Consider the following 16431-nt stretch of genomic DNA (forward strand, 5'->3'; position numbering starts at 1 on the left):
TATAAAATAAAAAGCAAATCTCTGCGGACATCAGGGTCGTATATTATGTGGTTGGAAAAGGAAGAGATCATCATGTGGATAGCAGTATACAGGCTACCAATAAGAAACACACAAACAGAAGTAACCCTATATAATATACCCTATATAATCTACAGTATTCAGGAATGTAACATAGTATTCTGGAGAAAGTCCCCAGTGTTTTATCTATGACAAGAGCTGGAGGGTCCTGCAGCGAGCTCCATCCACAGGGCTGCACCACTGACGTCCTCAGCCCCAGCCCGTGACAACTAGCTTCTTTACAGTACACACCTGGAAAGAGTGAAATCACTACTAAGTCTTTAGACTCCCTGAAAGTGCTCTTTATACCTTGTGGATGAGTCACAAATAAGTGACCAAGGCCGAGCATTAGTCAGGATGAGTCAGTGTAGTGTATATGTGGATATAATGAGTGTAAGCTAGCAAGAACAGCATGAAACTAATCTACTACTTCTTACTGGGAGAATGCAGCAATGTTGTCATTAAAAACAGCAACGTAACCGGAAAACAATGAAGAAATGTAGCCGACCTCTTGTGTTATATATAAATAATATGACATTGCTCCTGTCATGTGACACTACTCCATGATCATGACGAGTGTCTTACAGATAAGATAAGTTGAATGTATTTGCTGAGGTTTACATTTTTTACACACCTAAAAAAGGAAATCCTAGTTAAGCACTGTTCACATCTGTATTTGAACTCGAACAAACAGTTGTGTCAGAATTTACAGCACAATTCTACTCCATCCATACATTGCTATACGTGCCATCAAAATGACATGAACCAGGAAACAACAGGATTCGTTCCACAACTATGGATGCTTGATTCCACACAGAGAAGACTATACACTGTGGTCTGGTGGATATATTAGGCAGTGGCATACCCAGCCCTGGTCACACCTCTACTCTACATGTAGCCAGTGCTGTTTTAACTAGGCCCAGTGCAAAGGTTTCATAAGTGCCCCCCCCATCTCCGCCAATTACCTGGCCCACACAAATTTTAATGTCCTCCCCTCCCCAGTATAATTCGCACAGTGCCCTCACACAGTATAATGCCGCAATAGTGGCCCCATACAATATAATTCCCCTCAGCATAATGTCCCCTCCCCAGTATAATTCGCTTGGTGCCCTCACACAGTATAATGCCTCAATAGTGGCCCCATACAATATAATGCCCCTCAGCATTATATATAATGTCCCCCTCCAGTTGCCCTTCACACTATAATGTTCCCCTCAGTATAAAGTCCCTCTCCTAGTGCATCCACAGATTCATGTCCTGTTCCTAGCCAAAAGCTTCCTGTCCCCCTCCTGGTACCCGCGATACAAAGGTTCAAACATAGATTTCCCTTCAGTTTCTATCCGGGGGGATCTTCATGGAGCAAAAGGTAAAATATAAGTGACTTCGCTATATCGCACCTACTACTTCAAAGAGACCAGGAGCAGAGACAGGGGCCATTGTAAGAAGAGTTGAAGCTGGGACATCCCAGGGTGCCCCAGACCAACTGTCAGGAACAGAAGAACTCGGTACTATTCCGTTATCGGGCCAGCAGAGCTTATCAGCACCAGCATCGGGACAGCAGCAGTCAGCATTTCAGCATTGGGAATGACATCTGAGGACTGACTGCTGGCCCGATGCTTGTGCCCAGCTCTCCTTCCATCTGCCCGTACCCCTCTCTGGCCCAGCTCTCCTTCCATCTGCCCCTCTCCCCGCCACGTGACTAGGCTTGACCGACATTACTAGTCGCCGGGACGCTGCAGGAAGTTTGTCCCTCTGGGTCACCATAGCTCCCCGCCGTTACTATGGTCAGCGCATCCCTGAATCTCCGCCGCCACTTTCAGGACCCTTTATTGAGCCCCGGTGTGTGCTATTTTTTTCCTTCCGGTCTCCGTTCTCTGTGCCGGCCATGGCTTCCAGTGCGAGCGTCTTTCTTTCCTCCTGAACGCTAATGGCCAGAATGAGAGCGCCGAGGTGAGGCCTAGTCGAGTGGCAGGGAGAGGGGGTACGGGGCAGATGTAAGAAGAGCTGGGGGGCAGCACTGGGAGGATGGATGGGGGCATTGATGTACTGGTTACTAGAGACAGGGCGCCAGCATCGGGCCAGCAGTCAGTCCTTGGGGCGGGCCAGAGAGGGGTACAGGGCAGATGGAAGGAGAGCTGGGCACAAGCATCGGTCCAGCAGTCAGTCCTCAGATGTCATTCCCGATGCTGAAATGCTGACTGCTGCTGTCCCAATGCTGGTGCTGGTAAGCTCTGCTGGCCCGATAACGGAATAGTACCCAGAACTCTAAGTGCAGCACTGTCCCACTGTCGCAAGCGGGGCACTGCTACCATAGGGTTTAGAGCAAGTGCCCTATAGTTAAAGCAGTCCTCAGTGTAACCCAATTACAGGTTGCTGCAAACAGGAACCTAATATAATAAGCACATGATATGTACCCATTAGATTAAAAAAAAAGTGCCTCAAAATATTAACTCTTAATAAATATAAATATATATATATATATATATATATATATATTTATTTATTTATTTTTATTTATTTTTATTTTTTTTTTGGGGGGGAGGGTCCTCCTAGAGGGTCTTGAACTTCAGGAGGTCTGATAACTTATACAATACACTGCAATACTAATGCTTTGCAATGTATTGTGAAATCCCAAGAACACCCTGTAATATAACCATTATTATCGCGGCAGAATCAGCGCTGCATTACTCCTTTTGAACACCCCTCTGATTGAAGCTCAGAATCAAGCAGACCCCCTGCACTGGAATTAGTGAAGTGGTGCCTATTAACAGATGCAAAGAGATGAAGGTGGTGAAAGAGCAGATTTGAATCCTCTAGTACCCAGCACCTACTAGGTGACTGCAGAGCCAGGGGAAAGACATTATGACGGCTTCCATATCTGTATATATATTGCTCACTGGGATACAAGTATGTACTTGTGATGCTAAATGGGCCACCTAACAGACATATATAGTCAATGGACGGTTGGTTAACCAGCACTTGGTATTACAGAGCCTCAAAGAGTCACAAATTATACTTGCTGTATACAGCATAGAATGGACACTTTCTGTTTCAAGTTGACTAAAATTTGGTTTTCTGGAAAGAGCAAGTTTTTTCTATTTTTTTAAGACATATTTAGGCTAGGTTCACACCTGCTTTCGGGTTTCCATTCGGGGGTCCACTTGGGGACCCCCACCCCCCCAACGGAAACCTTAACCTGATACCTTTGGACACCCGCAGATCCTGTAGACTATAATGGGCTCTGCTGGGTTTCTGCCCGTTTTCACCAAAAAGACTTTTCATTCCGCATTTTTAATGTGGCACAGAATACCCAGGGGTAGGTGTGAACCTAGTCTTAATAAGTTGAAAGCTAGAAAATGGCACAATTTTTGGTGTTACTCTAAGTCTGCTCATAGCAGGATGCGGTACAGGCTTCTGATCCTTGGACAGTGCAAAATACCCCCAATTTTGTATTACTACAAAAGGTGCCAGGTAAGACTTCATCACAATGCTGTAATAGAGCTGGGCAGCTGCCAAGTAGGACAGTCCAGGGAGTCTGATGACACACAAGGGGTTGTGTAAAGTTTGACGGTTTAATATTGATGACCCATCCTGACCAACTCATGTGATCATGCTGCTGACACACAGGACAGTGACGTTACATCCATGAGTGACATGACGTTACAGCTCAGTTCCATACAATCAGATTGAGCTGCAATATCATTTACAGCCACTATTGCTCCCCCCCCCCTCGACCTCATACCGATGACCTTAATGATTAATATATTAATGTAGGGAAACCCCTAGAAGTGACCATTACCTAATGAATAATATATTAGAGAGAGCCGCAATCCTTTAGCAGTTTTCCCCTGACTCTACTTTGGGTTTGCTTGAAATGTTTCTCCATTTTATGGTCATACATGAGATAATAAGCCGCTACTGATAGGTCATCCTGCTGGTATGATGGCAGGATCTATAGTCAGTAAGCTTGTGCCTATAGCCAGCCTTGTGCCATGTCATGTGTTCAGGATCCTAGCTGCATTTAGATAAGTATTCCATGCCAAAATCTACATTTTACTGACAATTCAAGAAACTGTGGTGTCTTGAGCTCTGTTCACACACTCCAGAAAAACTGATCAAAATCATCCTGAAATAATGAAGATGTTGCATCAGACTCCCCAGGAAAAACTACAGCTTGTCCTCCTGAAGTGACAAGTGGGTGCAGCGCGCCCCTCCACCCATGGCAGGAATCAGAATGGCAGCTTCAGATCTCTGCCTCTGATTTCTGCCAAATCCACAGCAGATTTGCCAAAACCATCCCGTGCGAATGTAGTTTTAGAGGTGGCAGAGACTGGAATGCCTTATATACAATGGATGTAATATGGGCAGATCAATTACCCAGAGGGCACAAGGGACTGCCAGGTTTGGGTAAAGCAGATCAGTCATGTCTCCCTATGTAAACCTGACAGCACCCTGAAGCGGCTCCACCCTTGTGTGTTGACAACCAGGTCACCAGGGCCTTTGTGGAGTGCAATGTACAGAGCAGTGCAGCTGCCTCCATACTGACAGTCTCCACATATATGCCAGCTCCCATATACTGTCTGCCGGTAAACGAGCGGACTGTGCCCGGCACCCTGAGACACAGCTGGCAGCATGGCGGTGCCACTCACCTGCGGAAGACATTGAGGAGGAAGTTCTGGTCCGGCCCGCGATGCTGGTACTGGTAAGCCATGGCCGCAGCTCCGTGTCTGTGTCAGGGCTCTTCCTACTCTAGTACGTACAAGTCAGTGGCGGCCCCGACCCGGAAGGTGTCAGCGCCTGTGCCCGCCCACCGGCATCAATCCCGAGCAGTGCGCTGATGGGGTGAGTCCTCCTGCTGTGCCAGTGTGGTGGGGGCATCTGAGGGGGTCTGCTGGTATTATACAAGGAGTGGCTGAAATAAGAGCTGAGATCTGACTGCCAGCTATGGAGGCCTTCTCTGTTACAGGGGACGTGGTTGCTAAAACCCGCACCTGCATCCATAGTACACACATGCATATACTAGGCGGTATTTGGTGCTGTTGTAATCACACAATCTGAACACGAGCTTACTTCTAGTTTTGGCCTCCCAAACAGGGCGGTATACAGAGAATGCGGCAGGAATATGTATATGTCTGTGTACAGACTCTGCACTTGTGAGGCCATGAGTGAAGAGGAATCTGTGGCAATGCCTGCAAACAAATCTTCTTCATGTTCCTCCCTCTGAACTTACCCTTAGATCATGTCTCTATCACTATTACCATGTGAATATTGTATAATATATGGCCAATGTTAGGCACTATACGTATTATGTTTCTATCACTATTACCATGTGAATATTGTATAATATATGGCCAATGTTAGGCACTATACATATTATGTCTCTATCACTATTATTATGTGAATATTGTGAAATATATGGTCAATGTTAGGCACTAGAGATGAGCGAACAGCATTTGATCAGATTGGTATTTGATCGAATATCAGGCTGCTCAAGATGTTCGATTCCAATCGAATACCATGTGGAAAACGCACAAAAAATTTGCATCCCCTCCCACCTTCCCTGGCGCTTTTTTTGCACCAATAATTGCGCAGCGGAGGTGGGACAGGAACTACAACAACGTAGGCATTGAAAAACAAATCGGAAAAAGTAATTGGCTGGTTAAATCAGGTGAGCTCCACTTTATAAGAATGGCGGATTTCAGATTCGGTTCATATGAGACTGTGAGACAGGGATAGATGTACAGGCAGGGTTAGCTAGGGATTACCTTTATTTAGGGGGGGATGTCACTCACACAGCTCTTTAGGGCTCTATCTCGTGGCAGCCCATTATATGCTAGTCGGGATCCCCGTCAGCTTGCGTTATGCGGGAGCTGACTTTTTCTCATAGGAATGCATTGACCAGCGTTGATTGGCCGAATGCCATACAGTGTACTGCATTCGGCCAATCAACCCTGGTTCTGCCGGAGGAGGCAGAGTCTAAGATTGGTCCACAGCAGTCTCCACTGTGGTCCGATGTAGCAGCGTTGAGTGCACAGCACTGCTGCATCTCAGGTATAGCAGAGTTGACACAGCGCTGCTACATCTCAGATGTAGCAGCACTGAGCACATAGCACGGCTACATCTCAGGTGCAGCAGAGTTCAGCGCACAGCCAGCTCTGCTGCATCTCAGGTGTAGCAGAGCTCAGCGCACGGCCATCTCTGCTTCATCTCAGTTGTAGCCAAGTTCAGCGCATGGCCAGCTCTGCTGCATCTCAGGTGTAGCAGAACTCAGCACACGGCCAGCTCTGCTGCATCTCTGGTGTAGCAGAGTTCAGCGCACGGCCAGCTCTGCTGCATCTCAGGTGCATACCTGAGATGTAGCAGGGCTGTGTCAACTCTTCTATACCTGAGATCGGACCTCAATGGAGACTTCTGTGGACCGATTTTAGACTCTGCCTCCTCACAGCCGAGCCCCAGCAGAACCAGCGTTGATTGGCCGAATGCTGTACTCTGTATGGCATTCGGCCAATCAACGTTGGTCAATGCATTCCTATGGGAAAAAGTCAGCTCCCGCATATCGCAAGCTGACAGGGATCCCGACGTAATACAGGGACTTGGGAATGTTAGATACCCCCCAGACATGCTTCCCCTGCTGTTCCAGTTGCATTCCAGAGGCGTTGTCATCATTTGCTGAGGTGTCATAGTGGACTTGGCGACTCTCCTGAGTTGAAGAGTGGCTTCCCCTGAAACAAAGCTTTTTTTCCTCAGACTATAATGGGGTTCGATATTCGTTCGAATAGTCAAAAATCGAGTGACTATTCGAAACGAATATCGAATATTTCATTGTTTGCTCATCTCTATTAAGTACTAATACATATTATGTCTCTATCAATATTATAATGTGAATATTGTGAAATATAAGGCCAGTGTTAGGCACTATACATATTCGTGAATGCCAAGGTTTTACTGAGTTATCTGTTCTTAGAAATAGGGACTAGATCAGTTTTTGAGTGTTTGGTAGCAACACTGAGGCAAACCAATTATAAACCTGTATTTTTGTATTAAAAGTGTAAAAACCAGTGAACTGGTCCTTATTCACACTGCAGTATTTGTAAACAAAAAGCAGTGTGTTGTATCCTCTGCTGATTTTGGCATACAAACACTGATACATATACTGACATGTGAATAAGGCCTTAGGCCGGATTTACACGCACAGGTTCAGTCCATCAGAACCGGACCAAAGAGAACCCTGAGTCGGAACCTGGACTTCCTGCATCATAGTCATTTATGGATTCTTGCGGCTTTACTGACTCCTTACATAAAATATGATCACTGCACGGAACAGTAGATGCAGGAACTTCTGGTATCCAACTCATACCTTACAAACCGAACCCAGCCTTAGGTTAAGGCTTCACATAGCGTCCCACAGTAAAAAAAAAAACGCTTTGGGAAAAAACGCGGCGGTAACACATTGTGGTTCTTCCTTCAGCGCTTTTCACAGAAAGTTTGCAGAAGTTCCCTCTATAGACTTTCTGCTTCAATTACACCTATGGGAAAGTAAATGCATAAGGTATAGAGATGAGCGAACACTAAAATGTTCGAGGTTCGAAATTCGATTCGAACAGCCGCTCAATGTTCGTGTGTTCGAATGGGTTTCGAACCCCATTATAGTCTATGGGGAACAGATACTCGTTAAGGGGGAAACCCAAATCCGTGTCTGGAGGGTCACCAAGTCCACTATGACACCCCAGGAAATGATGCCAACACCTCTGGAATGACACTGGGACAGCAGGGGAAGCATGCCTGGGGGCATCTAACACACCAAAGACCCTCTATTACCCCAACATCACAGCCTAACAACTACACACTTTACACACTCAATACCACCTCTCTGACAGTAGGAAAACACCTTGAAACATGTGTATTTGGCACTTGCAGTGAGGAGAGCTTGTCACCAGCAGTGAATTTGGCCCTTGTAGTAAGTTGAGGTTGGCACCAACATTTGTTTTGAAAATCAGGGTGGATTGAGCCTCTAACCAGCAGAGTTTGGGCAAATTCATGGTGGAGGGAGCCTCTAAACACCCCAGTTTGGGCAAATTCATGGTGGAGGGAGCCTCTAAAAACCCCAGTTTGGACCAATTCATCGTGGAGGGAGCCTCTAACCAGCCCAGTTTGGACCAATTAATGGTGGAGGGAGCCTCTAACCAGCCCAGTTTGGACCAATTAATGGTGGAGGGAGCCTCTAACCAGCCCAGTTTGGACCAATTAATGGTGGAGGGAGCCTCTAACCAGCCCAGTTTGGACCAATTAATGGTGGAGGGAGCCTCTAACCACCCCAGTTTGGACCAATTCATGGTGGAGGGAGCCTCTAAACAGCCAAGTTTGGACCAATTCATGGTGGAGGGAGCCTCTAAAAACCCCAGTTTGGACCAATTCATGGTGGAGGGAGCCTCTAACCAGCCCAGTTTGGGCAAATTCATGGTGGAGGGAGCCTCTAAACAGCCCAGTTTGGGCAAATTCATGGTGGAGGGAGCCTCTAACCAGCCCAGTTTGGACCAATTAATGGTGGAGGGAGCCGCTAAACAGCCCAGTTTGGGCAAATTCATGGTGGAGGGAGCCTCTAAACAGCCCAGTTTGGACCAATTCATGGTGGAGGGAGCCTCTAAAAAACCCAGTTTGGACCAATTCATGGTGGAGGGAGCCTCTAAACAGCCCAGTTTGGGCAAATTCATGGTGGAGGGAGCCTCTAAACAGCCCAGTTTGGGCAAATTCATGGTGGAGGGAGCCTCTAACCAGCCCAGTTTGGACCAATTAATGGTGGAGGGAGCCTCTAAACAGCCAAGTTTTGGGAAATTCATGGTGGAGGGAGCCTCTAACCAGCCCAGTTTGGGCAAATTCATGGTGGAGGGAGCCTCTAAAAAACCCAGTTTGGACCAATTCATGGTGGAGGGAGCCTCTAACCAGCCCAGTTTGGACCAATTAATGGTGGAGGGAGCCTCTAAACAGCCAAGTTTGGACCAATTCATGGTGGAGGGAGCCTCTAAAAACCCCAGTTTGGACCAATTCATGGTGGAGGGAGCCTCTAACCAGCCCAGTTTGGGCAAATTCATGGTGGAGGGAGCCTCTAAACAGCCCAGTTTGGGCAAATTCATGGTGGAGGGAGCCTCTAACCAGCCCAGTTTGGACCAATTAATGGTGGAGGGAGCCGCTAAACAGCCCAGTTTGGACCAATTCATGGTGGAGGGAGCCTCTAACCAGCCCAGTTTGGGCAAATTCATGGTGGAGGGAGCCTCTAAACAGCCCAGTTTGGGCAAATTCATGGTGGAGGGAGCCTCTAACCAGCCCAGTTTGGACCAATTAATGGTGGAGGGAGCCGCTAAACAGCCCAGTTTGGGCAAATTCATGGTGGAGGGAGCCTCTAAACAGCCCAGTTTGGACCAATTCATGGTGGAGGGAGCCTCTAAAAAACCCAGTTTGGACCAATTCATGGTGGAGGGATCCTCTAAACAGCCCAGTTTGGGCAAATTCATGGTGGAGGGAGCCTCTAACCAGCAGAGTTGTGGGAAAGCAGGGTGGAGGGAGCCTCTAACCAGCAGAGTTGGTGGAAATCAGGGTGGAGGGAGCCTCTAACCAGCAGAGTTGGGGGAAATCATGTTGGAGGGAGCCTAGTATTAGCAGAATTGTGCAACGCTTATGGTGGATGAGTATGAGGATGCGGAGGAATTGGAGAGGTTGAGTACAGACATGGAGTTTCATGTTGGGGTGCTTTACACAGGTGGGCACAAAAATGAAGGCTCTATCCAGTGGTGGTTCATTTTTATCAAAGTGAGCCGGTCGGCACTCTCAGCTGACAGACGGGTGCGCTTGTCAGTGATGATGCCACCGGCTGCACTGAACACCCTCTCAGATAGGACGCTGGCGGCAGGACAGGACAGCACCTCCAAGGCATATAGGGCAAGTTCAAGCCACAGGTCCAACTTCGACACCCAATACGTGTAGGGCGCAGAGGGGTCGGAGAGGACAGGGCTGTGGTCGGAAAGGTATTCCCGCAACATGCGCCTATACTTCTCACGCCTGGTGACACTAGGACCCTCCGTGGCGGCACTTTGGCGAGGGGGTGCCATCAAGGTGTCCCAGACCTTAGACAGTGTGCCCCTCGTTTGTGTGGACCGGTGAGAACTTGGTTGCCTACTGGAGGAACTGCCCTCCCTGCCGCCACTGTCACATGCTGGAAACATCTCCATCATATTCTGCACCAATTGCCTGTGGCAAGCATTGATGCGATTGGCCCTCCCCTCTACCGGAATAAAAGACGAGATGTTGTTTTTATACCGGGGGTCAAGGATAGCAAAGATCCAGTACTGGTTGTCCTCCATGATTTTGACAATACGCTTGTCGGTTGTAAAGCACCCCAACATGAACTCAGCCATGTCTGCCACAGTGTTAGTTGGCATGACTCCTCTGGCCCCACCGGAAAGTTCAATCTCCATTTCCTCCTCATCCTCCATGTCTACCCATCCGCGCTGCAACAATGGGACGATTCGAAGTTGCCCGGAAGCCTCCTGTATCACCATCACATCATCGGACAACTCTTCTTCCTCCTCCTCCTCCTCCTCCTCCTCCTCCATTAAACGCAGTGAAGCGGACAGATGTGTGGACCTACTCTCCAGCTGTGACGGATCGGATGCTATCCCTAACTCCTCTGTGTGATCTGAGTTATCCCTGATGTCAATCAGGGATTCTCTCAGAACACACAAGAGCGGGATTGTAAGGCTCACCATCGCATCCTCAGAGCTCACCCTCCTTGTGGACTCCTCAAAGACCCGTAGGATGTCACAAAGGTCTCTCATCCATGGCCACTCATGGATGTGAAACTGAGGCAGCTGACTTTGTGGCACCCTAGGGTTTTGTAGCTGGTATTCCATCAAAGGTCTCTGCTGCTCAACCACTCTATTCAACATCTGAAACGTTGAGTTCCAGCGTGTGGGGACGTCGCACAAAAGCCGGTGTTGTGGCACATGCAGGCGTTGCTGGAGAGATTTTAAGCTAGCAGCGGCTACTGTCGACTTGCGAAAGTGGGCGCACATGCGCCGCACTTTCACCAGTAGCTCTGGAACATTGGGGTAGCTCTTTAGGAAACGTTGCACCACTAGGTTGAAGACGTGGGCCAGGCATGGAACATGTTGGAGTCCGGCAAGCTCCAGAGCTGCTACCAGGTTCCGGCCGTTATCACAAACGACCATGCCTGGGCCCAGGTGCAGCGGCTCAAACCATATTGCCGTCTCATCGAGGAGGGCATCCCTCACCTCGGAGGCAGTGTGCTGTCTGTCCCCCAAGCTGATCAGCTTCAGCACAGCCTGCTGACGTCTACCAACGCCAGTGCTGCAACGTTTCCAACTCGTAGCTGGGGTCAATCTAACAGCGGAGGAGGAGGCGGTGGCGGAGGAGGAGGCGGTAGAGGAGGAGGGGGGTGTTCTTCTCGTGTCCCTGCCAGGAATGTTAGGCGGGGAGACGAGGTACACCGGGCCAGTTTGGGAAGCAGTCCCAGCCTCAACTACATTCACCCAGTGTGCCATCAGTGAAATGTAGCGTCCCTGTCCGCATGCACTTGTCCACGCGTCGGTGGTCAAGTGGACCTTTGTGCAAAGCGCGGAACTAAGGGCCCGCCTGATGTTGAGTGACACGTGCTGGTGCAAGGCGGGGACGGCACACCGGGAGAAGTAGTGACGGCTAGGGACGGCATAGCGAGGTGCCGCAGTTGCCATCAGGTCCAGGAAGGCGGGAGTTTCAACAAGCCGGAACGCCAACATCTCCTGGGTCAGCAGTTTAGCGATGTTGGCGTTCAAGGCTTGCGCGTGTGGGTGGTTAGCAGTGTATTTCTGCCGCCGCTCCAATGTCTGAGAGATGGTGGGTTGTTGTAAAGAAACGCCTGATGGTGCCTTTGATGGTGCAGGAGAAGGAGATAAGACAGGACCAGGGGAGGATGAGGTAGAAGTCAACAAAGTGGCGGAGGCAGATGAAGTGGTGTCCTGGCTCGTCCTCTGGAGTGCATCGCCAGCACAGTCAGCAGTGGCAGAGGCAGTGGCAGTGGCGTGAACGGCAGGCGGCCTTTGTCCTGCCGTTGCTGCCTGCCACTGATTCCAGTGCTTGGATTCCAAATGACGGCGCATTGAAGTGGTGGACAGGTTGCTCTTCTCAGAGCCCCTAATCAATTTCGAGAGGCAAATTGTGCAGACAACACTATATCTGTCCTCGGCGCATTCCTTGAAAAAACTCCACACCTTCGAGAAACGTGCCCTCGAGGTGGGAGTTTTTCGGGGCTGGGTACGAACTGGAACATCTTGGGAGATTCCGGGTGTGGCCTGGCTTCGCCTAAGCTGCTGACCTCTGCCTCTGCCTCTAGCTACCCTTTTTGGTGCTGCACCTGCCTCAACATCCACACTACTTTCCCCGCTTGACATCCCCCCTGTCCAGGTCGGGTCAGTGTCCTCATCATCCACCACTTCCTCTTCCAACTCCTGTCTCATCTCCTCCTCCCGCACAATGCGCCGGTCAACTGGATGCCCTGACGGCAACTGCGTCACATCATCGTCGATGAGGGTGGGTTGCTGGTCATCCACCACCAAATCGAACGGAGATGGAGGAGACTCTAGTGTTTGAGCATCTGGACACAGATGCTCCTCTGTTAGGTTCGTGGAATCGTGACGTGGAGAGGCAGGTTGAGGGACAATGAAAGGAGCGGAGAACAGCTCTGGGGAGCAGGGACAGTTTGGGTTATTGTTCTGTAAAGCTTCGGAATTTTGGGAGGAAGGAAGACAAGACTGTTGGGTAATAGGAGGAGAGGAGGCAGAGTCTGACTGGCTGCTGGACAATGTGCTGTAAGCGTTCTCTGACAGCCATTGCAAGACCTGTTCCTGGTTCTCGGGCCTACTAAGGTTTGTACCCTGCAGTTTAGTTAATGTGACAAGCAACCCTGGCACTGTGGAGTGGCGCAATGCTTGCTGCCCCACAGGAGTAGGCACGGGACGCCCTGTGGCTTCACTGCTACCTTGCTCCCCAGAACCATTCCCCCGACCTCGCCCACGGCCTCGTCCACGTCCCTTTCCGGGAGCCTTGCGCATTTTGAATTCCTAGTTAGAAATTGGCACTGTATACCAGTAGTAAAAATTGTGGGTGCACGTAACCCCAATATATTCTTTGAATTCCCAGTCAGACACTGGCACTATATGGCAGTAGCAAGAAATGAGGGTATTTGTATTCCCAATATATTCTTTGAATTCCCAGTCAGACAATGGCACTGTATACCAGTAGTAAAAATTGTGGGTGCACGTAACCCCAATATATTCTTTGAATTACCAGTCAGAAACTGGCACTATATGGCAGTAGCAAGAAATGAGGGTATTTATAACCCCAATATATTCTTTGAATTCCCAGTCAGACAATGGCACTGTATACCAGTAGTAAAAATTGTGGGTCCACGTAACCCCAATATATTCTTTGAATTCCCAGTCAGACACTGGCACTATATGGCAGTAGCAAGAAATGAGGGTATTTGTATTTCCAATATACTCTTTGAATTCCCAGTCAGACAATGGCACTGTATACCAGTAGTAAAAATTGTGGGTGCACGTAACCCCAATATATTCTTTGAATTACCAGTCAGAAACTGGCACTATATGGCAGTAGCAAGAAATGAGGGTATTTATAACCCCAATATATTCTTTGAATTCCCAGTCAGACAATGGCACTGTATACCAGTAGTAAAAATTGTGGGTGCACGTAACCCCAATATATTCTTTGAATTACCAGTCAGACACTGGCACTATATGGCAGTAGCAAGAAATGAGGGTATTTGTATTCCCAATATATTCTTTGAATTCCCAGTCAGACAATGGCACTGTATACCAGTAGTAAAAATTGTGAGTGCACGTAACCCCAATATATTCTTTGAATTACCAGTCAGAAACTGGCACTATATGGCAGTAGCAAGAAATGAGGGTATTTGTATTCCCAATATATTCTTTGAATTCCCAGTCAGACAATGGCACTGTATACCAGTAGTAAAAATTGTGGGTGCACGTAACCCCAATATATTCTTTGAATTACCAGTCAGAAACTGGCACTATATGGCAGTAGCAAGAAATGAGGGTATTTATAACCCCAATATATTCTTTGAATTCCCAGTCAGACAATGGCACTGTATACCAGTAGTAAAAATTGTGGGTGCACGTAACCCCAATATATTCTTTGAATTACCAGTCAGAAACTGGCACTATATGGCAGTAGCAAGAAATGAGGGTATTTATAACCCCAATATATTCTTTGAATTCCCAGTCAGACAATGGCACTGTATACCAGTAGTAAAAATTGTGGGTGCACGTAACCCCAATATATTCTTTGAATTCCCAGTCAGACACTGGCACTATATGGCAGTAGCAAGAAATGAGGGTATTTGTATTCCCAATATACTCTTTGAATTCCCAGTCAGACAATGGCACTGTATACCAGTAGTAAAAATTGTGGGTGCACGTAACCCCAATATATTCTTTGAATTACCAGTCAGACACTGGCACTATATGGCAGTAGCAAGAAATGAGGGTATTTATAACCCCAATATATTCTTTGAATTCCCAGTCAGACAATGGCACTGTATACCAGTAGTAAAAATTGTGGGTGCACGTAACCCCAATATATTCTTTGAATTACCAGTCAGAAACTGGCACTATATGGCAGTAGCAAGAAATGAGGGTATTTGTATTCCCAATATATTCTTTGAATTCCCAGTCAGACACTGGCACTATATGGCAGTAGCAAGAAATGAGGGTATTTGTATTCCCAATATATTCTTTGAATTCCCAGTCAGACAATGGCACTGTATACCAGTAGTAAAAATTGTGGGTGCACGTAACCCCAATATATTCTTTGAATTACCAGTCAGAAACTGGCACTATATGGCAGTAGCAAGAAATGAGGGTATTTATAACCCCAATATATTCTTTGAATTCCCAGTCAGACAATGGCACTGTATACCAGTAGTAAAAATTGTGGGTGCACGTAACCCCAATATATTCTTTGAATTCCCAGTCAGACACTGGCACTATATGGCAGTAGCAAGAAATGAGGGTATTTGTATTCCCAATATATTCTTTGAATTCCCAGTCAGACAATGGCACTGTATACCAGTAGTAAAAATTGTGGGTGCACGTAACCCCAATATATTCTTTGAATTACCAGTCAGACACTGGCACTATATGGCAGTAGCAAGAAATGAGGGTATTTGTATTCCCAATATATTCTTTGAATTCCCAGTCAGACAATGGCACTGTATACCAGTAGTAAAAATTGTGGGTGTATATAGCCCCAATTCTATTGCTAGGGGACTTGCAGGGTATTTCTGGGGTGAAGGTGGGGGGGCACACCGTTGGAACGGGTATCGGGGTATATATCGGGTATACGGGAATACACTGACAGTGTATTCCATTCAGGATCCTGGGAAAGCTGGGTTGCGGCGATTGAGCCCGTCAGTGCCACGTTACACTGACAAGCTTCTCCCTGGAATTTAGCTCTTACAAGAGCTGTTGGTTGTCTTCTCCTTCCTATCCTAGCCTGTCCCTGCCTACCCAGAATCTAAGCCCTAGCTAGCTGGACGGAAACCTCCGTCCTCGGTGAATTGCAAGCTCAGAATGACGCGAACCTGGGCGGCGCTGTTCTTTTAAATTAGAGGTCACATGTTTTCGGCAGCCAATGGGTTTTGCCTACTTTTCTCAACGTCACCGGTGTCGTAGTTCCTGTCCCACCTACCCTGCGCTGTTATTGGAGCAAAAAAGGCGCCAGGGAAGGTGGGAGGGGAATCGAGTAATGGCGCACTTTACCACGCGGTGTTCGATTCGATTCGAACATGCCGAACAGCCTAATATCCAATCGAACATGAGTTCGATAGAACACTGTTCGCTCATCTCTAATAAGGTATAATTTGACATGCTGCGATTTCCAAATCTGTGCCGGGCGTGTCCGCTGCGTGTATTTTCCCACAGAGTAGGGATGGGATTTGCTAAAATAAATTTTTCTGACTGTAAAACACCACATTTTTTTTCTGCAGTGTTTTTGCCCCAGCCTTAGAGTATACTCACACAAGGCAGACTTCGCTTCTGAAATTTCCATGGCTGCAAATCAATTCCAGTAATCTGAATGGGGTTGTATAGGCGACAAGCACATGGATTCATGCAGGTTCCATTCAGATGAATAGGACTGTCTCAGAAATATCAGCTGCACGTGGCTGAAGGTCCTCAGTCAGTTTTTAATTCTCCAGGATGCACCGCAGAAGATAAGAAAATCCTGTAGGTTGCAGGAGAGGGCCTTAAAGCTGAACTATGTTGTACTTTACTAAGGGTTAGA

General features: G+C 47.8%; 1 protein-coding gene across 2 annotated transcripts in view; it reads right to left on the reverse strand.

The window, feature by feature from the left end:
- PDCD6 (programmed cell death 6) overlaps positions 1 to 4845 on the reverse strand; it is a 28776-nt gene extending 23931 nt beyond the window's left edge. For both annotated transcript variants that reach the window (XM_075271164.1, XM_075271163.1), the window contains exon 1: positions 4707 to 4845. In XM_075271164.1, the coding sequence (XP_075127265.1) occupies positions 4707 to 4768 (62 nt within the window). In that variant the 5' untranslated portion in view covers positions 4769 to 4845. The remainder of the gene's footprint in view (positions 1 to 4706) is intronic.
- Between the last annotated feature and the right edge of the window lie 11586 nt (positions 4846 to 16431).

The sequence above is a fragment of the Leptodactylus fuscus genome, chromosome 4 (genome assembly GCF_031893055.1).
Source record: "Leptodactylus fuscus isolate aLepFus1 chromosome 4, aLepFus1.hap2, whole genome shotgun sequence".
NCBI classification, from domain to species: domain Eukaryota; kingdom Metazoa; phylum Chordata; class Amphibia; order Anura; family Leptodactylidae; genus Leptodactylus; species Leptodactylus fuscus.